The sequence below is a fragment of the Eublepharis macularius genome, chromosome 4 (genome assembly GCF_028583425.1).
Source record: "Eublepharis macularius isolate TG4126 chromosome 4, MPM_Emac_v1.0, whole genome shotgun sequence".
Classification (NCBI taxonomy): Eukaryota; Metazoa; Chordata; class Lepidosauria; order Squamata; family Eublepharidae; genus Eublepharis; species Eublepharis macularius.
The window spans coordinates 61,047,559-61,070,743 of NC_072793.1; the positions used below are offsets into that span (position 1 = coordinate 61,047,559).

Consider the following 23,185-nt stretch of genomic DNA (forward strand, 5'->3'; position numbering starts at 1 on the left):
TGGTTTGATTTGGGTTGCAAGTTTGCTAATTCCAGAACATTTGCTGTATTAATCTGTTGTACAAAAGCAAATACTCCTCTGGCACCTTAAAGACAAATTCATTTATTAAGCATGAAGATTTTTGTTGGCTTGAGTATGAAAATAGCAAGTATATATACATACAGGTACAGTGGTGAAAAAAGGACTACCTGTTGAGATTATAGGACAAAGGACATACTAGAAATGTAACATAGAATCCAAAGTTCGTTATTTATGGATCATATGGAGTGTACTGTAAAGCAGGTAAATGTGGTGTTGGGCAGATTTTTAAGGGAATATTTCTGTGGCAATCACATAGCTGTGCACTGCCTTCAATTGAAAATTGGACACACCTATTTCTGACTTTATGATGTTTTTGCATGTGTTCAGCATTAACTTTAAGAGGTTTTTTTTTTAGTTCATCATCACAGGGACAATTACAATGTTTAGTTTCAGCAGTGGAGCATATTTTAATTTATCCACGCCTTTTTTTCTTTAGTGGCATGAATCTGCTAAACATTTCCTTTGCTGATATAATTTCAGAACACGGCATAGGTCATTAGAGGATTGCCTCCCCCCACTCCAGGAATATCAGGAAAGTAATTACTCAGGCAACTGGGGTGACTCATTATATAAATACAGTTGCAACAATGTCAGGAACCATTGTGTGGTTGTATGAACATGCAGATTTTTTTTTCAGATTTGAAGATAATCAGCCACCAGAACAATCGCTCAGCAATAGAGGTTTATGCATTGCTTAGGGCTTTTTTACACAAAAGAGTCAGAAACTGTCATTTCAAGGTTGTTATTTTATGGTTATATACTGTCTACCCAGTCAAATAATTCTCAGGTGGTTCAGCTTCACAAGTTGCTCCTCTCAGATCATAGCTATCAAAGTTCTTCATGGCCTCAGTCCAGCATACCTATGGGACTGCCTCCCTATGTTCCTCCATAGCAACTTTGCTCATCTGAACAGGATATCCTGCAGGTGCTACCCTGCACGTTGGCAAAATCAACAGCAGCCCATACACGAGCTTTCTCTGTGGTGGCCCCTTCCCTGTGGAACAGCCTGCCTGAGGCGGTCAGGAGAGCCCCCACTCTCCTAGCTTTCTGCAAATGATGCAAAACCAAATTATTCAAAAAGGTGTTTGTATTGTAGGGAGGGGTCTCAGTTGCTCTGCTAATGAGTTAGGGACCATATATTTCACCACTATGTTGCCTTACTTACTATCCGTTGCTTTAAATATGTGCTCCTATGTCACCCCTAGAATTGCTTATGTTCTGTTTCAGCATTTCTTCAATCTCTGTATTGGATTCTTGCTGATCTTTGTTACTGTTCATTGCTCAAGGATGAAGGGGAGATAAATCAAGAGCCTCTGTTTTGTGAGGTGCTCCTGATATTTCTCCGATTCCCTTCAGTCCAGTCCTGATGTGTAAACACATTGGATTGTGTAGGTTGTGGAGGAGAAGTTATTAGCCCAACATAAAAATATTTTTAAGGGCCTTTACAAGGGAAGATACCAAAATCTCATTTCTAGAAGTCAGTATTCAAGATTCCCTAAGGTCCAGATTTGGGGGTAAAGAGGAAGAATCACTGAAGAAAAGACTAATGCACACTTAGTAGTCACCACCACATAGAAACTAGATCTCTCATTGCTTTCCTTCAAATGCCAGGTTTTTGACCTTTTCATTTGGGTGACAGCTGGAACTGTATGTGTTGCTGGTTGGTTTCAGGTTATTTTCAGGTTTTGTTTGCGCTACTTTTAATGACTAGTCTGTGATTATTGGTATGTTGCATTTTATTCTGGTATTTTTATTGTTTTATTGATAGACTGTTGGCCACCTAGAAGGTCCTACATGAAGGGAAATGTAGATAGACATATTTTAATAAATATATACATAAGATGCTCCAAATAGCAATCCATTAATGTGAAAATCTTCCTACAGATCAGAGGCCTTCTCTGCTGTTCCGTCACAGACCTTCAAGACTAGAAATTACATTGCCAAGGAGATCAATCTTAATTTTTTTAAAATTTAAGTAACACTTTTCTGCATAATCAGAACCCAAAGTGGCTTATCACAGTATTACCCTCTTCACCCTAGCCTCAAAACAACAACCTTGTGAGAAAGGTTATGCTGAGAAATTGTGACAAACCCAAGGTCATTCAGCAAGCTTCCATGGCAGATATGGAATTCTAATCTAGCTGTTCCAGTCCTAGCTTGACACTATATTCATTATGCCATGCCAACTGTCCATCCCCAATCTACATAAGCTGTCTATTCCACATCTACATAATTAGTGACTGCATATAAATACCATGCCACATGCCCTAACCCAGATAGCCCAGGCAAGCCCAATCTCATTAGATTGCAGAAGTTAAGCAGGGCTGGCCACGGTTAGTAAATAGAGGGAGATTTCCAAAGAAAATCAGTGTTGCTGTGCAAAGGCAGGCAATGGCAAACCACCCCTTTGAGTCTCGTCTTGCAAACCCCAGTGAGGGTCACTATATGTCGGCTATGACTTGATGACACATTCCACCACCACATTCTGATAGCTGTCACAAAGAGTAACTTAAAGTGGCTTCCACATGGTGGCATGTTATGTTCACCAGCTTTGACAAAATCTCATAACATCCAGATCCTGGCTTTGTTCAGGCATAGCACAAAACCATGGTTTATTATGAATATAGCTAGCTTGTGAAACCTGGCTTCAGTTCTTGCACAACCAGTCACATCCTGATTCCCCTTTGAAAGTATTAGCTTTGCTCTTTCCCCTACCCCTCCTGCAGAGACCTGGCCTGTATTGTGATGGTGACACCATAGAACAAGCCATGATCTCTGCATTCATACATCACACAAAACCATAGTAAAGATTAACTGTGGTTAAGTTTTAGATCCTAATTAATCCCCCAACTATTCTTCTGTTTGTTGCTGTGAGTATAAATCCATCTAAATATAACACTTCATGCATCTAAGGTAATGAAACGCTTGTGCCATAGTACAGAGTACATGTGTTAGTCTTTAAGCTGCCGCAAATTTCTTGTTATTTAGCCAATAGCAGCCTAACACATCTACCCTTTGGAACCTAACAAATCATAGTTAATGGAGTGGCATGTGTTTGGATAAGCATATTAACAATATTTTGTCGAAGGCTTTCATGGCCAGAGAACGATGGTTGTTGTGGATTTTCCGGGCTGTATAGCCGTGGTCTTGGCATTGTAGTTCCTGACATTTCGCCAGCAGCTGTGACTGGCATCTTCAGAGGTGTAGCACCAAAAGACAGAGATCTCTCAGTGTCACAGTGTGGAGAAGATGTTGGCAGGTAATTTATATCTACACTAATGGAGGGAGGCGTCACTGTATCCTGATTAGTTTCCTCATTGAGAAAGTGTGGTTCACATATCTGTCTTGCACGGTCTGCTAATGTTTTTATTATGCCTCTTTTCTGTCAAGGGTGGTGATTGGAGTTTTTGTGTCAGTACCGATCTGTGTGAGTTGGTTTCCTGTAGACCTTGTGACCTAACGGAAAGTTTGCTTTGCGGATGACCAGGGTATCTAGAAATGGAAGTTTACCCTCGATTTCTTTCTCCATGGTGAATTGTATGTTCAGGTGAATATTGTTGAGGTGGTTTAAAAACTCTATCAATTCTTCCTCACTGTGGCTCCAAATGATAAAGGTATCATCCATGAACCGGATGCTCGACAACACACGCATTGTCATCAATCTGACGGACCGTCAACTCTCACCGGAAGAAACTTCCATCTTGGCTAAAGGAGGAAACTTTGCAGTCACCTCCACCAAAATTCCTGTGGAAGACATCATTGCAAATATAGAAGCTGCCATTCGTCATCTACCTGAAGAGGAAGCTGAGGAAATAAGAGGAGAGACAGCCAGGATTCTACGAAAGGCAAAGCTTCCCACCAGCAATATAACACGCAAGGAGAGGAACGCCATCAAGACCCTCAATACAGATCCAGACATCATTATTCTACCAGCTGACAAAGGCAATGCCACAGTGATCGTGAAAACAGAAGAATACAAAAGGAAGATTAAAGAACTCCTGGACCCTTCCACCTACAAAAAACTAAAACTAGATCCAACCCTCAAAATCATCAGGCTAACGAATGTGCTGATCAAAAATTCCTCACTTCATCCCGATGTGCACAGAAAACTATGCAAGACAGAAGCACAGCCACCACGACTATATGGACTCCCTAAAATTCATAAGGATTCAGTCCCACTCCGACCCATTGTGAGTGCCATTGGTTCACCGACATATGAATTAGCTAAACATCTGGCCAATCTTCTACAGGACAAAATAAAAACATTAGTAGACCGTTCAAGACGGATATGTGAACCACACTTTCTCAACAAGGAACCTAATCATCTAAACCACGCACTTCAAGCAAATGGCTACTCCAGAAAGGAAATCAGAAGAGCGGTTAAACCAAGGATAAATCAAACAACTAAGGAAAAACAGTCTCCCACAGGAAAAGTGTTTTTGCCATATATCAAAGGAATCACTGATCAGATGGGAAAGCTTATGAAAAAGCACAACTTACAAACAGTATTCAGACCCACCAGAAAAATACAACAGATGCTACGATCAGCAAAAGACAGTAGAGATCCCCTCACCTCTGCAAGAGTATACCGCATACCCTGCAGTTGTGGACAAGTTTACATTGGGACCACACAGCGTAGCATCCATATAAGAATAAAAGAACATGAAGGACACCGCAGACTTGGCCATCCGGAAAAATCAGCAGTGGCTGAACATAGCCTAACCCAAACAGGACACAGTATCCTATTCCAGGACACTAAAATACTGGACAACACTTCCAACTACTTTGTCAGATTGCACAGGGAAGCCATTGAAATTCATAAGCATAAGCACAATTTCAACAGGAAAGAAGAGACTTTAAGAATGAATAAAGCATGGTTTCCAGTCCTGAAAAACACCAGGCTAACAAAATACTCTACATCCTACAATAGCCCTGCAGAGAAGATTAGCATATCAAGCACCAATCCATATGCAAAAGAACCTCCTCAGGATACAGCGAAGCCTCCTTCCATTAGCATTCCACACCCTGGGAAACTCTTACAGGATGACTCAGCCCAAACCCACCTTCCTGAGTATACAGCCCAGAAAATCCACAACTATTAACAATATTGTTTAATTAAACCGTGGTTTTTGCACGACACCTGAACCAAGCCCATGACAATAAGCTCAATGCAGTGAGCTGCAGTTGCAATGCATTGAGTACAGAGGAATTCCCATTTGTATGGATAGCCGTTTCCCGTTTCCATTCCAATCAAGAGAACTTTAATATACCATAGTCTACCAATCAAGATGTCAAAGTACACTTTTATTTCTCAAATCTAGAACCTTTATTAAGTGCGATTCCCATATATTCACCCAGCCTTCCTCTCTTTGCTCAGACAAGGAACGTAAGCTCCCAGTTCACCTTCCTTGACTGAGCCTCAGGGGCATTCCCTGTAACTACATGGAAGCAATATCAGACTTGCCTGGAAGCGATTTCCTTTTGGAAAAGTCCTCCATTCTTTGTTAGATTTGTAAAGATTGGCTGAGATTACATAGTCTTGAAAGAAAAGCGCTCTATAAAATGTTCAGAATGTGAGCCAGGAGTCTCGGATAAGCCATTTGATATGGATTTTTTAAAAGTTCTGTGGCTCAAGCCTGACTGAAATGAATTCCTGGTTGTGAGGTCTGAGGGAGAGATGATGGTGAAGAGGACCTACTGCTTGTTGGAAGATCTTGGGAGCATTCTTCTAGTCCTTTCCTACCTTTTGGGGATGTGACTGTGGGGATTAAAATAGAGTTTTTTTCCCCAGCAGGGTCTTCGAAGTGTGGTGATTCTGGTAAGCCTTTTGGAATTATTTTGAAATAGGTTCTTGTAAAGGAAAGGAGCTGTGCCTGTCTGCGGAAAGCAAGCTAGACCGATGAGGCGGGCAGGAGCAATGGGTCCAACAGACCCCAGACTGCTGGGGAGGAGGGGCTGTCTCTCGCCGCCACCCCGCCCCTCGAGGAACAGGAAAGGCTGCACGCCTGCGTTGCCTCGCTCGCTCTCCATGCTGGAAAAGAAAGGGGAGCTCCGCCCCCGAGGGAGGCATGGCGAGAGCGCCCGAGCAAGCTCCTCGCCGCCCTAGAGCTCCCGGGGCGGCCCGAGCGGGCTTGTGGAAGGCAGTCTGATTGGTCTGACAGAGGCCGCCACGGCTGCAGGCTCTCCCCGCCGGTGGCGGGCGGGCGCAGGAACGCGGGAGGCGGGAACTAAGGCGGGGCCGGGGCGAGCGCAGCGAGGAGGGGGCGGCGGCGGCAGCGGCCCCGGAGCCAGCGCGCCTGCCCGGCCGGTGGCGGCTGCGACGACGGAGGCGGTCGGGTGGGCAGGCAGCGGAGGAGGAGGAGGAGGAAGAGAAAGAAGGGGTCTCCGGGCCGGGAGGGCCGGGCCCCATGGGCGGGTGTGTGGGCTCCCACCACGACTCCTCGGGCAGCCTCAACGAGAACTCGGACGGCACCGGAGGTGAGAGGGCGGCGGGGGGGGGGGGGAAGGAGCTGGGGCGGGGAAGGAAGGGGGCGAGGCGCTGCGGCTCCTTGACCGCGCGGAGGGATGCCGGAGGGCCCCCCCCAGCCTTTTTTTTCGCCATCGTTCCTCTTCCGTCCCCACCCCCTCCCCAGAGGGAGCGCCTCCCCGCCCCCCCCCCCTCCTGGAGGTCCCTCTTTCAACTTTCCTTAAGTAAAATGGTTGCCAGGCGGCCGCTTGGTGGCATGGGGAGGGGGTTAGTGCGGGTTGGGGCGGCGCGAAGAAGATGGAGGGTATTCCCGTGCCTCCCCAACCCTCAGGTAGCGAAGAGCTCTCTGTTTCTCAAATCGCCAGGGTCTCCATCAGCCCCACACGACCCACTTCCAGCTTTGGGGAAAGAAATGAGAATTCTCCTATTCCAGCTCCCCCCACCCCTTTGACTTTGCTTATTCGAGGTTGCAGCAGATCTCAAAGTCGTGGGAAACAAGATTTCTTGTAAATGTGGCTTTTCTTTAAACCTTCTGGTGTTGCAATACTCACTTAGCATAGAGACATTATTGTGTCAAGGGAAGGAACTCTTACTGGAAATATTCTTATTCCTTCAGCAGTGTAAATTCAGAAGTAGTGGGCCAGTGTAATTGACGTTCTGCCTGTTCTTCAACTTTTTATATGGTAATCAAGGCAATGATGATGGGTTGTGTTCTTTTTAGTTGAGGTGTTTGTTTTCTGTCATGTGAAAATCTTTTGTCTGCTCTTTAAGGTTCATTTTCTTGGTTCTTTTCCAATGCACTAGTGACACATTTTTCTCAAAAATACAATGGGACATCTAACTGCACATCTTTCTGAAAGGGCAAACAGTGTGACAGAATTGTATTAGCATTCTCTGTCAGTCATATAGTGACTGAAATAGCCATTTTTGTAAGTGTTTTCCTTTGCAGCATATCATTGCTCACAATCTCTGCTTTGCCTTCTTTTTAGCATCTTGGGGATGGGTTCCATTGTTAGGTTCATTTTCATGTGCTAGGGTGTTACGGTTCATAAAGCTACTTTATAGAATAATTGACATTCAGGGATGATGTCTGTATGGGATAAATTCTGTCAGAGTTGCATGGCATATAGTTATAGAACTTCCATTAGAGGAAATTGGATTTCAGTACCCACATCCACCTCAACTTGTAAAATTTGAAAGGACCAACTTAATTAGGTTATCAAAACCAAGGACAATGGAATACAATATAAATTAACTGGGCTTAAATACAGTTAAGTGAAAGGTGTCATACATCTGAAGCCATTAGTTGGGCCTAGATGGTTTCTCATGCCTATGTAATGTCACCCATTGTTAAGAAACTACTGCACGCTAGCTAAGTATTATGAGGCAAGCAAGGTCATACAAGAAACAGCCTAAATGGTGAATTTCCTTGCCTTTATTTCATCTCTGTAATCTAGCGGCTTTAGTGCATAATAAGAATAACTCAAGACAGTCAAAATTCTTAAGCAGATTGTTTGGTATATTTTTATACTCAGTGCCTTATCATTATTTTTAGTGGAAGTGTAAAAGTGGAGCAGTTTCATTGGAAGTGTGTCAATTCTTCTTCCAGATTTATCTTACTTTCTTGAACATATACATACCTTCTGTACACATAGTATATCATTGTATATTTGGGGGCAAATAGCTTGCTCTGTGTGGCACACCAGCTGGATTTTCTAGGATGGCCATCTGTGAAAGTTATATAGTAGAGTGCAATCGCAGGTTCAGAGGATTAATACACTAAGATCTTTCATTGAAATCAGATGTCATATGATTTCAGTTTAATTATTTGCTTTTCAAGCCTGATTTCTAAACACATGCATACTCTTACAACTGTGTATGGTGACTTGTTTTGGAATATTGAATTCACCTTTTTCTGTCCGTAAAACATAAGCAGTTACTTTGAGCCACTCTGCTCAAGGCAACTTTAATATACCATAGTCTACCAATAAGATGTCAAAGTACACTTTTCTTCTACTTCCCAAATCCAGAACCTTTATAAGTATGGCATTATGCTAAAGGAAGCAGTCTGACTAAAAGTCTTTCAAGAGAAGCAAAGCAGGGGCTTGGAAGTTTCAACTGGACTGCCCAGAACACTAAAGCACAGGTTTTGGAGAGTAAGTGCTGCTGAGGCTGGGCTTGACAGTTCATTGGATCACGCCTGTCTTTAATTTCACATACTGTGCTAGATTGCAGAATATCAAGTTACAGGCTCCTTTAAATTGCTACAACTAGATCTTGAGCCTTAGGGAAACATCTTAGAAGCAGCTTGCAAACCAGGAGCAGAGATCACTCATGACAGTTGTGTGCAGCCCAGATGTAATGAGAAGTTATTTGTGTTCATTAAGTCACCACTGATCAATGAATTTCCTGAAATAATACCTTTCTCTTTTAGTACTTGCATCAGAGACACAATATAATGTAGATTCTGAAAGGCATTAAAATCAGTCGGATGTCATAATGCATAAGATAACTATATGGGAGTGCATATGGCATAAAAATGTTAGGATATGCAGCTACTTTGGTGTTATTTTCTCATTTCAATTTTTTTTGTTATAGACATGAAGGCTACTGGATTTCTTATAGGAAGGATGAGGAGGTCATTTGCCCAGTAGAAGGGAAAGAAGAACACAGAGCCAATATTCATATGCTGAATGGCTCTTTGTTTGCAAGAGTGTTAAAAGTTGTCTGCCATCATTTGCCTCACCTGGCCTGCAAGGGAAGGAGCTTCTTTCAACTTCAGATACATAGAGTGCTGCTCAGATCTGTGCAGTGTCAGTTTTGTTTACAAGGAGGCTAAAGACTCCCAGGCATGAATTTGACCTGTCTCCCAATGAAACTACATCTGTGACTATTGAGATTACATTTGTATGAACAGTGACTCAAAGTTTTGTCAATCTGACCACTCCATGGACAGATTGAATGCTAAAATGCCAGCTACTGGGATTCTTAACAACTTGTTAGTTTAACTATACATCATGTTATTCCATACCACAGAGCTTTAGGTTTTTTGACTTGCCCAGTTTATCATACAGTTTATTCCAACATTGCTTAAATATTCTATCTGCTGAAGTGGACCGCGTCCTGAGTTTTGTGATTGTTTTAAATTTTCCCACTGGATTTTTGTTGACAAATTGATTTTTATTGTTTTGAGTTTATTTGCTTTAGAAATTACGTATGTTTTTCTTTCTTCAGAATTGAGTTGTGCTTTATTTATCCAAACTAGAGACTTGACATCAGAGTTTTTGATTGCAGATTAAATTTTTGGGCTATAGCAGCTTTGCTGCTACGCTTTCTGATACATGCCTAGCCTGTTCAGGGTGCAAAGCTGTTTGTCAGTTCAGTTTTATGTACAGACATCTAGAAGTCTCAGAGTATTCTTAGACTGGTGATGTGAGTTGTCAGGAAAAATTGGAATTGAAGCGTTTTCCAGTAAGTTATCTGATGCCCTAAATAGAACATGATCTTTTAAATCATACTTATTTTGATCTGTGTTTAGTAAATAAGATTTTAAAAACATTACTTGTTAATTTATGTACAATACAAAAAAATACTTGGAATGAAATAGTTGATTGTGGGGGGAAATAACAAACTGAGTGTGGTTTAAATGAGTTGTTTAAACACATTTATTATGTGAAAATTAGTACACCAGACAAGCAGTGTGTGATATGCCATGGATGTGGTTGTCTACTGTCACTTACTGTACATATAAAATCTTACTACACTGCTCAATAGTAAGTTAGGACATTAATAAAAAATGTATGATGAAACATATCCATTGGCCTGTACTATGATTATCTGTTCCGAACAAAATCGGTATATATAGCATAACTGACTTGGTCATCACTAAAGACCATATTGGGTATACATTATGAGTTGGAAGGGCACATTAGCATAATATAATAGCAGTTTTACTTTTCTGTCTCTCTCTGCTGTCTGTTCTAAGGTAGCCTCTCATTTTCTGAAAATATAGATAACATTGAGGTCATTATTTTCCCCCAGCCTTCTGTCTCTAAATTGGTTGTGTGGTTGTTTGCTCCTCCCCACAATCTCATAGCCTTCATGTTATTTTTGACTCTTCACTTTTCTCCTCAAATTAGCCCTGTTGCCAAGTGTTTTCTGCTGCTGAATGTTAGTGTGCTGTATAAATAACTTGTATATGTGTGTGCCTATATATATTGCACCCATGTAATACCATTTGTGTGATTTTCAGGGTAAGATTAGAATTGACTTAACTCTAGAGAATTCTGGAGTGTTGAGATGGCCAGTTGTAAATTTTAGGTTTCAAGAATACTTGCAAGCAAAGAGACAAGGAAAATTGTTTGCTTTAGATTTTCTAATGCTCAATAAGTTTCTGAGCCCAGTAGGTAGGAATTTGGGATTACTGACTCTTCCTACCCCCTTCCTCTGCAACTGCAGCAAAGGAGTAGGTGAGGTAGTCAAAGGCAATAGATATTAAGTGCTGCATTCTGCCATTCCTTTTCCTGCCACCTGCAGCGAGCACTGTCCCTTTCCCTCCCCCATGAGTGCATTATGCCATTTTGTGTTTTATAGTGGCATGTTCCTAAAATAATTGATCAGGGTTGACATTGGAAAGCATAATAGGTTTCTAGTAGAGGAGCTGACCTTCCAAAGTGGGAAGCTGACATTTTATGCCAAACTGGAAGCATAGAAGAGTGCATAACGAAACACGGGCCTCTTACCCATTTGATTATTAGGAGGCTGGTCTACAGAATTGCTGATCCTGACTGATTTAGTGAACTGGTAAAGCCATTGCAGGGAAAGGGGATGATAGCCCATGTGGTTAAAATGTCAGACTAGGATCTGGGAGACCCAGGTTTGTCATGGATACTTGCTTGGTGACTTTGAGCCAGTCAAATGCTCTCAGCCTAACCTACCTTGCAGGGTTGCTGTAGGATGGAATAGAGGAGAGGAGAATGATGTAAGCGGCTTTAGTCCCCGTTGGGGAGAAAGGAGGGAGTTATAAATGAAATCAATAAGTATCATCACATCTTTGGGTATGCAATATGGCGGTTGGAAATGCATTAAATATTTTTGGAGTAGTTCCAAGTTGTCATAAATTTGCCCTTAAGCAAGCACAACCTAAGGAAATCAGAGCTTTATAGGTGTATTTCTGAAGCTGAATTGAGCTTAAATGATTGTAAAGAGCTCAGTGTCACCTGAAGTGATAAAGATTTAACAGTAAATCTCCCTGCTGGCGTTTTGTTTAAGGGATTGTGGGAATAGACCTGTACCCTCTAGTGTCAGTGAAATTATATAGCAAGGCTTAATGAGTGTATATGTGTGCACATTAAGCCAAGTGGAGAAGAACTGACAATCTTAACCTCATTTTCCTGAACTTTAGTTGTTCCAAAATGTTCATTAATGGTAGCTTTACGCTGGAGCTGTAAAAATGTCTAAATAACTTCACTATTTCTAGTGAGTTTCCATTTGCAATTAAATTTGCTCATCTTCTAGGACAGTTTATACAAATGAGAACTGGAACTGTGCATTATTTATTGTAAAAGAAACTTTCCACAGTAACATTACACACTAGCGTTACTTTAACTTTTGGGTAATGCCGAATGCCAAGTAGGATGGGCTCCTGTTGTTTCTACTGAGCAGTTCTTTGCATGCATTAGGATGTTGCTCCATCAATGGAGACCATTCATTTATTCTATTAAGAAGGAGCGTAAATGATTTAAAAGATCTTATTTCCCTGTAGTCTACAGGCTCCACCCCAGCTATCCTTCCAGTAACTCCAGCAATTAATGTGTACATTCATTTTTAAAGTCTAGTGGGGGATTTCCAGTTCTGAAAACTGAAATGTTCCATTCATTGTTAAGCAGATACAGTGAAGACAAGGAGCTTTTAAATGTTTATAGGTATAATAAAAGTAATGCCATCTTTTACAACTACTGTAGCTCTCTTCATGAACTGAATGTTTAAAAGCAGTGACCCACTTTCTGTTACAGAAACTGTGCTCCCCCTTATGTTAACAAAGAATACTAGTACATGAGAAACAATCTTGTTGGTCTCTAAAGTGCCATTGGACTCAAATCCTCCTATGAAGAGTTACTGCAGTCTAATTTCATTAAATCGTATGACTGAGATAGGAATAACTGCACAGGCTTGCACTGTACATCTTTTTGGATGTAAATTTTTGTAAACTTTGACTGGTCACCTGTTGCTAAAAAAGACAAAGTGTGGATGTTTATGAGCCTGAACTATTAACATCTAGCTTTATTTTTATTTTATTTACCCACCATTTCTCCCCAATGGCAACCCAAAGCAGGTTGCATCTAGTTTATCCTAGATGCAACCTGCTTTTCTCTAGTTTATCCTCACAGGAATCCTGTGAGGTAGGATCACCCAGTGAACTTCCATGGCAGCGTGGGGATTCAAATCTGGGTCTTCCAGATCTCAGTCCAATACTCTAACCACTACATCTTACTGGTTTTCTTCTCTTTGGAGAGAGGGTTTTGTTTGATTAGTGACTGCCCGTGGGTACCTGAAAGACGAGCTTTTCCACATGCTCAACTTACGTCAGGTTTTCTTACGGCATAAGGATCAGATCTGGTTTGGGCTTTTGAAATTCCACACTTGAAGGTATCAAACCAAAGTGGTGTCTGGTTTTGTTTTGTTTTTCCCCTGCACTTAGGGAAAATGCCCTGCTCTGACCTGAGGTTTCTGGGGGACATCGACATCAGTGTAGGCATCTCCTTTTTGTGTTTGTTTGTTTGTTTGTTGCACATGCATTATAATGTTTGGGTGTTAGAGGGGTTTATTTTGTTCCAGTTGAGATATTTCAAATTTTTACTGATCAGAGATTTCAGTTTCACAGTTCATAATGAGCCTATCAGGAATGATTAAATGACAACAGCAGAGAATCATGTATGCCCTGTAAATGCCATGCTTAGAATAATAAGAAACAAAAGTTAAGAAATGGACATTGTGTGCACGTGCAGCACAAAACAGTGATTTTCCTTGAAATTAATTTTAATTTGGATAATTTTTTTTAAAGAAAATGGACATAAAATGGGAAGAAATCATTTGCAATGTAACAGCATTATAACATTATAGAATGAAAAAAGAGCATTGGAAAAAATTGAACAACAAAATAGGAAAAACGGACAATAATGCACAAAATGTCATCTTCCACTGTTTGTATTGGTGAGCAGACTTTGGTAAATTATTTTTTATTGTTGAGGTTAGTGTGCACACATTACACTTAACACACATTGATGAAAAACTTTTTTTCCAGTAAGAAAAGCTGAAGGGGAAAAGGGGGGGAAAGGGAGGGAGGGAAATGGTTGGACATTGGCATTCAGCATGCAGGGAAATAAAGAGGAGGGTGAAAGGCTGGGCTGGGGCTTGCACTGAAGAAAAAATGCATGTCAAAAAAAGTGTTTTAATGCCACTTTTAAAAATGGGGGTAATGTACACAGGAAAAAACCCTGCAAAAATATGGGGGAAAACCAGTTCTGCAGCAGATGCAGCCTTTCTAGTACAGAACTCAGAAGGGTAAGGGAAGCAATTTGAACATTGAACCGATATAATTGGCTATGAATAATACCCCAAGGTCTATTTAGATAAGTGTTCTTTAAGTTCGTTTGTGCCATATTTACAGATATTTAGGCACTGGATTTATTCTTCTGCAGGCCTAGCAAGACTGGAAATTCTTCTGGTGGTGTGTTAGCAAAATGCCTTTAGGAATTTGTTTCTGCTATTGTGAGTCATCTTTTGGTGGGTTTGGATTATGATGTACGGCTTGATGGTCACATAAAGTTTCTGTGAGGACAGCCAGCTGTCATTAGCATAGAGCCACATGGCAAGGTGAATATTACCATGCCCTTGCAACGTCAAAAATTCAGTTTTCCATATGGCCAGATGCTAACAACTTTCCACATAGCTGCATTCTCTATCCTAAAGCTGAAAGGTGCCTCTGCAATCCATGCTTTGATCCTGAGGATGCTTAGGTGTGTTCTGAAAAATCACTGATGATACTGTTAAGATTTTTTTCTGAAATCTAATTTATTTCCATGTACAAGTAACTTGAAACATCTGTGATTTATTCAGACTTTACAAAATGTTGCTGATATTTTTGTCAATTAAACTTAAATTGAACACGGCTTTTTAAAAGTGCAAATACAGGCTAGTGAAATTAATTATTCTCATTAAATATAGTAGACCCTACAACCTGTCTATTAAAACAAAAATGAGTATGTTCTGTTTAGAAAAGAGGACAAAGGGCTTCTGGAAAAAATTATCTTTGAAGTAGTAGAAGAAAAGTGCAAGAATTGATTGTGTAAGAATAATAGACATTTGAAAATATTACACCTTTTTGTATTCTGAAATCATTGACTGTTCTCTGCTTTATGGATTCCCTGTAGCTTGAAACACTTATTTGAAGTCAAATGTGCATGGAAAAATGTGAAGTGATAACATCTACTAGGTTTTGTTTCACTTAGTCCCTTGTTGAAGTTGTCAGAGGTTGAAGCATTAGTTGTCTTTTTGTAGATGGTATGGAATGATGCTGTGTTATCTTAATATATTCCAATGATCTTTTTATTATCTTTTGGGTCAGCAAGTAAGCTGGGGCGGCCACCTCCCCAGCTCCTTCTCACCTGTCTCCTGATTGCACTGTAAATGTGGGTATCTTTCCTTTAATAGCATGAAACTTGCAATCATGCACAACTTTATCCCAGCTGTGAATTTTTCAGGTCCCTCCATAACAACAGTTCTAAAATCAAAGCTATGATAGGACAAAAAAAGTCTATATGGAGATAGATCAGCAGCCCATCAGTTCTAACAGTGACCAGCAAGATTTCATGTGGGCTAGTTACATGCATGACACTGAACACCTGCTTGCATATTTGCAGGTTTGGAATGCACGTAAATGAGATTATCAGGACTCCACATGTTATATCAACATATCAGGGGTGGTATACTGTACATTAATCAGCACTATGCAAGATTTGTAAGCATGTTCTGATAAATCTTTACATGCAGGTATTTATTTATTTTCTATTTATATTCCGCCCTCCCCGCATTTCCAGCAGGCTCAGGGTGGATTACAGATACATATAGGTTAAAATACATAAAACAATTATTATAAATTAGCAACCATAAAAACATCCAGTTTTACACAATTTAAAATACATATAGACATCAATATAGCAGCACAAAGTCCAACTGACCAAACCTAAATCATCAGAGCATCTTCACAGTAAAAGATTTTTAAGCGGGGGTATTGGTGATGGGGAAGGCCTAATCCACCATCAACCGGCCAGGGGGGCTCCGCCTAGCACCGCCCATATGCCTGGTGGAACAGCTCCATCTTGCAGGCCCGGTGAAAAGAAGAAATCTTGCAGGGCCTTGGTCTCATTAGACAGAGCGTTCCACCAGGCTGGGGCCAGGACCAAGAAGGCCTGCGGGCCTCCCTGGGACCAGGGACCTTTAGCAGATGTTTCTCACTGGAGCGGAGAGTGCTCTGGGGTTCATATGGGGAGGTATTTTGTGAACATTATGAAGTGTATGGTTTAATAGTTTTCATTATGCCTAAATTATCTTTCCAGCAGCTAGTTCTACTTAGGAGTTCAGTCTTTGAAGAAAAGCTTTTTTATCAGTTTAAGATGGATGTTAATTCATTTGCAGTTTATTTTGTCCAAACAAAGTACGTACATTTATCAAGGGCATCACAACAATATTAGACAAGGATATAAAATCTAGAAGGTCTCATATACACCCAGGAGTATACTGCTTCAGAACTCATCACATTCAGAACTTCTTTTAAAAGTACTTTGTGAAAATCCTGCTTGCTGAGAAAGTAGGAAGGAGTTCATCCCTGTCTATTGCAGAAGTAACTTGAGGTTGAATACTCAGCCCAGCTGTGCAGTTGAAGTGTTATGTAGTATGTTTTCTTTCTCTAAAGGCTATTCAAATTCTATTATCACTGCCAGTGTGTTGTTAAATGACAAGCTTAAAATCAATTTTAATGTTTCTTCTTTTTATTGTTTAATACATTCCATGTTATTTAAGGTAGTTACATATGACCAGCTCTGCATTCTGATGACATTTTTTCACAGATGATCACAATAGAAGTGCAGAAAGACAACTTCATAGCACCCTCAAATGTATTTGATACGTAATACAGTCAACTCAGGTATACTGTTCGGAAGCAAATCTGTCTTTGTGACAATGAAACACCTTCAGGCTGGAGTGGGAGTGAAGACAGCTGTTCTAGCAATAGAATCACATGCATTTTTGAAAGAGCAAAAAAAGGATACTAAAATGTGACAATTTACAGAAACAGTAAAGTTGAATGCCATGTCACTTCAGCTGTGTTTAATTTTTGTGTACTCTTTTAACACGTAATGTTATGTCTTGAAGAAGTGTTTTGTAAATGGATCCCCCCTCTCCCCGTGAGCTATATGATTCATAACAATGCAGATGAATCCCTTTGTTTCAGCTGACTTAATGCTATGCGCTAACGGAGTGATTTAAATTCAGATTTGGGGGTTGACACTGACAGAGGTTCAGCAGTACTAGACCAACTGTGTGAGCTGAAACAGGACCCTTCTAAGTGGTGGCTTTTTGGGGAGATACAAAATCCACTTTTCTTTCAGGATCACATTTTTTTATTCTTCTGAGACCTGCAGCCTAATATATTTCAGACTTTTACCACTGAAAGCAGATCAGGGGACCAGGCAGCTGTATCTTAAGCATACATGGAGATGAAGTGTGCCAAAGAAAGAGGGTCATATCTGAATCAATAGGCCCATGTTAATACCCTGTCACAGATATAAGCAGAAATGTAGGGGAACAGTTGCTGATCTTTGCTAAAAATATCATGGGAGATGCATTTTTGAAGCTGCTCATCCCTGTAATCTGTTTACTTTGGGCAAGCCATTTTAATCGGCTCAAATAATTGTTCTTTAATTATCTGTGTACAACCAATGGATGGTATTAACATAGTCTTTTAAAAAAATAGTGTTAAAAAGTGTAAAAATTATTTTAATAAAACGATAAAATAGAGACAAGATTCTATAGTAATATTTTTACTTGTGTACTATACCCTAAATGGTCCTAACCTGGATAGCCTAGGGAAGCCCAGTTTCATCAAATCTTGGAAGCAGGGTCAACCTTGGTTAGTAATTAGATGCAAGACCTCCAAAGAAGACCAGAGTTGCAGAGGCAGGCAATGGCAAACCATTTCCATTAGTCTCTTTGTCTTGAAACCCCTAGCAGGGGTCTCCATAAGTCAGCTCTGATTTGGCGGCACTTTCTACCACTGTACCCAAAATGAACCAAAAACCTTGTTGAAGTGTACCTCATGCTGGGAGATTAATGATCTGATATAAGAAAACTAATTAGAGCCCAGGGCTTCTTAAATGCACACTTATATCTGAATCAGGCCAGACCAGAATCATCTGGAACAACCCAATAATACTGCATTGAGATCAGCAGATTTTAGCCGAGTGAAAGTCAGCAAAGACTTCCTTAAGTTTGCCTTATCTACCAACAAACTTAGGTTATGTCCACAACAGCTCTTCAACTGCAAAATTATTTCAACAACAAGGAGGGTCATATATCTTCTTATGGAAATGGGTTCCTACTGCTCTTTGCACATTTCCGGTCCATCTGTGCAAAGAGGAGCAGCAAAATTACTTGTCCGTATCCTAGTCTTTTGTATCAAGTGGCATACTGAGGTTCTTATTTGAGTGCGTTCCTTGGCAAGTGGGGCTTCAGCCTGCCACTTGATACTAAAGCCTGGAGCTCCTGCAAGCAGCAATCTAAGGTCCCCTCCTTCATATGTATCTGCTCGCAGGGAGCACTTACCAGCTTGCTGCATGAAATGGCAATTTGTCTATGGGTGAATCTGCTTTTCAGTAAGCACTCTCGTCTGACATTTCAGCTACAGTTTTGTCCTTATTGAGGCCTTGTTTTTAGTAACATCTGGAAGTGAAGCTTCCAGAATAGCAATTATCCATAGGGAGACCATATTTTTCCTGCTGGTCAAGACATAGCCCAAGGAACAAAACTGGCACATACTTTCACATCACTGGTGTGAGATTAAGAGTGCCTGCCCTAATCGTCATCCAGATTTGCTGTTTAGCCATGTACAGGAAGGTAGGGGTGGCCAATTCCCCCAAGAAGTAGCATGCATCCCCTCTTGGCTCTTTGACATGTTGTGGGTACGAGAAAAGGAGTATGCAAAGAAGCAAGCAAAGAAAGATCCAGTCTTCTGCTTCTTGCACAGCTCTAGTTTCCTCTTGAGCCAGCCCTAGCAGGTCTAGTCGGGTTTACTTCTTGGGGGCTACATGAGGAAGATAACTTAGGTCTCTTCCATATGGCCTAAGTTATCTTTCTGCATATTCAACCCATGAGGATCAGATCCATTTTATTCATTGGTTCTAGCCGTGTACTACTTCGATTCTTTAATCCTACACTTTGAGGGAGTCAAACCAAAATGGTATCTGTTTTTTATTTCTGCAATAGAAAAATGCCCCATTTCTGTTGCGGGCTTTGAGGACATACCACTTATCTGCTGAGATCAGGTCAGTTTCCTCAGTTGATTGCTGAGGAATCTTACAAGGTTTTTTTTTGTTTGTTTGTTTTTTGTCTTAATAGCACCAACCATGCAACGTTGGTGTTTAATTTTTTTTAAGCCAAAAAAGAATGGTCTAAAAAGTACAGGTAGCAAAAATGAAAACTTTAAAATATCAAGTGGGATTCAGGACTCTCTGCAGAGTTTTTTAGTTAGCCATATTGCAGTGTTTTTTCCCGGAAATTGCAGGTTTTTTCCTTTAAGGCACCAACATTGCAGCGTTGCTAAAACATTTTTTTCAGGGAAAAACTGGATTTGTTGCTGTTCAACTAATCAGGATTCAGGGGAGTAAAGGGGAGGGTGAAAGGCAGGGCCAAGCCTCACACTGAAGAAAGCATTCTGCACTTCAAAAAAAGCCCCAATTTGACTTAGTTGGGGAAAAAATATTGGGGTATGTGTGCAGGGAGAAAAGCTGCAGAAAAGCTGGGGAAAGATAAATTCTGTGACAGATGCAGCCTTCCTTCATGCAGAACACAAAAAAGTCTAGGAAGCAGTTTGGAGACTGAGTCAGGGAATTTTGATCGTGCGTGCAGAACTCTGGAGAGAAATTGATGCAGTACAGGGCCAGAACCAATGAAAAAGCCCTGTACGGAAAAGACCTTAGTTTCTCTTTATCCCCTCTGAGCTGGGAAATAACCTCATGTTAAAAAGTCCTTTCAGTCAGATGTGCAATGCATGTTCTCAATTAGAACATGTGTGGGGGCCTGATTTGGAATTGTGGCCACATAGGGAAGGGAGCTTATGCCTTCCTAACCTGAAAGGGTCCAGGTGAGCCAGTATTTTGCCTTGCTGGGGGTACCTTATGTACTGATGGATTACACGTAACTTTCCCCAGTATTGCAAGTATCACCCCCTCAGGCTGTTTCAGGTCTGGAAAATGGTCCAGAGGGAAGGCTTGCACACACTCTCCCTCTCTCTGCACACTGCCCAGTTTGAATTGAGGCCCTCTGCACCTGGGAGGATCTTGCAACACATGTCTGATCAGAAGCTCCTTGTGGTGGAGCCAGCCGTGACCTGAGAACTTGGTAAATCAGAGTTAAGCCCCCAGTTAAAATTTAGTTCAATTGCTCACCTAAGACTAGCAGTATAAACACAAGTAATAAAACAATTCTGTGCCTTCTGCTATTCTGATAAGGCTGTAATCTTAACTGTTGACTTGGATTTATGAAGCTCATAATCACAGAGAGTATGTGTGTTCAATCCCGCCCCCATCTTGAGAAGTAACAGTAATTGGAAACATGAATTGTTTGGATCAATTTCTGCTATTCCAGATGTCTCTTACATACCATGAATTTTTTTGGCAGTCTTTATTCTTCTTTCTTCATCCATAGTTTAACAACCAAGAAAATTTATGATCATTCAGAAATGTGTTATCAAAGTTGACATGATTATGTTTAAATTGCCAGAAACTTTTGACTAAAGATATTGGCATTTATTTCTGTCAAATATAAGTTCTTGGATTTTGGCACTAGCATTTTCATAAATCAAACTGATTACTTTGTAAAAGAAACTTGGAACAATTGTTTTCCTTCTTTTCACTAGGAGAATTTGAAAGAATTCAAACTTTTGTTTAGTAGGTTTGTGATGATTAGATCTCATTCTAGTCTATTAATATTGGTAAAGTTGTTAGCTTAGAGTAAGGTTTATATATTTTTCATGTATTTTGAGCTCTTTTTTGTTCTTTGAACTATCTTTTCACAGTAGAAAGTTGTTTCAGTAACATCATCTACATAAGGAACAGTATTACAGAAAGGCGTGAGAGTGGATCTTTTTTTAAAAAACAGGAATTTTATGGATATTTTACAAGCTATACTGAAAAGGCTGTGCTATTTCAGTTTGATTGTCCATTCTACCTTGTCAAATTATGTCATCATTGACTGATTGCTTAGAGGTACTTTGAGTGGACAGTGATTAATATGTGTAGATTGCTAAGTATCAGAAGCAATAAAATCTCAGCCCTCATGTGCTTTTGTTGAGTTTTTCTCTCATGTTTTGACTACAGTCCTAGAATAATTGTATCTTATAATTAGAAAGCTTTGTGGAAATAGGTGCCACCAAATTCTGTGAGGAATTTTTTAAAAAACCTGTTACCATATATTCTTAACATAGTCTCCAATATTAGACTCTTCAGCAGTGACAAGAAAATCCCTTATATACCCCCTACCGTCATTGCAGAAGAGTCCAGTATTGTTCTGACAGTGTGACAGTGCATTGTAAGTAGGGTAAGTATTTTATAGGAATCAGTGACCTGCATTGTCACTCTTTTGTAGTACTCTGAATTGTAGAATATCTATCTGGGCTGAAGCGTCTAAGCAGTTCTACTCAGTCATTTGAGTTGATAGAGATTATAAATAAAAGCATCTCACTGGACTTCTGAGACTTGATCTTTTTTCTGTTAGAGTAATCACAGAATTATAAAATGAACTATGTTGAGCAGATTGGGATTAAAAATGATAATGCTGTGAGTAATCTCTGCTGCTTAAGAGACTTGAAATTCTACTTAAATTCTATAACACTGTAGATCAGCATATGTAAGCAATGATCTGATGACACACTGGTGTGAAAATATGTGTATAGGTACTAAACATAGTAGAAAGATGGGGTATAAATATTCTAAATAAATTATTGTTTCTGACACATCTAAAGTATTTTGAAATATCAAAAGCAAAAGCGAAACCAAACAGTGATTTTACTTTAAAGTTTCCTTGGCTTCTCACCTTTAGGAAGAAGGAAAGGGTATACAGGTTTAGTCTGATTACTTCCACGTTTGGTTTTGGCATCTGCTAAAATGTAATAATGAAGGAACATTTGGCCTTTTTGTTATCCTCCTCAGTGTACACCTGCAGCTACTACTTTCCGCTTCTCTTCCAAAAGCTCAAGTTAGCAACAATATATTAAGAAGAAAAAAACTCAGAAAACTCAGCTTATTGAGATACTGAAATTAAAATCACCTCACATTTATTTAAACCTGATTATTAAAAGCCTGCCCAAAGGAGAGTGTTTCTAGAAGCAATACAAGCTCAGTCTTTGCATCTCTAGAGAAGAGAATTCTGCAGCAGCCAAGCATACATCTCTACTTGCCCATGCTGTAGATTTTGTGCTTTGTTGCTGCTCTTGCCATTACAGCTTGCTGATTTCTTCCAAAGTAGTAAGATAGCTCATGATTCTATGTGGTGGCCCTACCTTATAGAATGGTATACCCAAAGAGGTCAAGAAAGCTTCCACTCTCCTAGCTTTCCACAAACAAAAATTATTTAAGAGGGCTTTCTTACACGGATAATAGGGCTGTGCTGTAAGGAAATGGTTCAAAGAGTTGCTTTGGTAAAGAAATGGGGACTATAGAGACTGTACTATTTGTTTCTGCAAGTATGGTCCTACTGGGTAGTTTTTGCATCATTCAGTGTGTCATGTTAAAGTGTTTGTTTTGTTTCAGCTCTGTATCAGATTTATGCCCGTTCTCCCTCTGAGGCAGAGGACATCTTGGGTGTTTCCTACCATCCAATCAGGGAGGCAGGAAGTTAAATTTTCTTCATCATTCCTGTTGGCACATGGACCTCCCCTTCTCTCAGTTCTTTCCTGCCTCCAGGGAGAGCAGTAGCAGCAGCAGCAGATCTCTCTGCTGTTTCTTAGGCCTTTGTTCTACTTACATTTTCGACTAACTGATTCTTATTCTTCTTCTCTGTACTACCTTTTCTTTAGTCGTTACTCATCTCCTTTCTCCTCCTCTCCCCTCTATACTTGCCTTTGGTGATCTGTTCTACGGGAGTGTGTGCAGCCCCACTATGGAGCCAGCAGACTCCAACAGAAGCTTCATGAGAGAGGAAGACGTGGAAGTAGGCCTCCCTGCCGTGGCGTTGTCATCAGATTCCGAGCCTCTTGGTGCCATCCCGCCTTCACGGCTGGAGCGAGCGCCTGGCAACTTTCCTGCCTTAGAGCCGTGTATCCCTGCCAAACAGGCCTGGCCACAGCAGACAAAAACCATATCTTCT

The 23,185-nt window shown here is 40.5% G+C and overlaps 1 protein-coding gene across 1 annotated transcript in view; it reads left to right on the forward strand.

The window, feature by feature from the left end:
• Positions 1-6,349: 6,349 nt before the first annotated feature.
• UBTD2 (ubiquitin domain containing 2) overlaps positions 6,350-23,185 on the forward strand; it is a 72,211-nt gene continuing 55,375 nt past the window's right edge. The window contains exon 1 of the mRNA XM_054977330.1: positions 6,350-6,558. Within this exon, the coding sequence (XP_054833305.1) occupies positions 6,489-6,558 (70 nt within the window). The 5' untranslated portion in view covers positions 6,350-6,488. The remainder of the gene's footprint in view (positions 6,559-23,185) is intronic.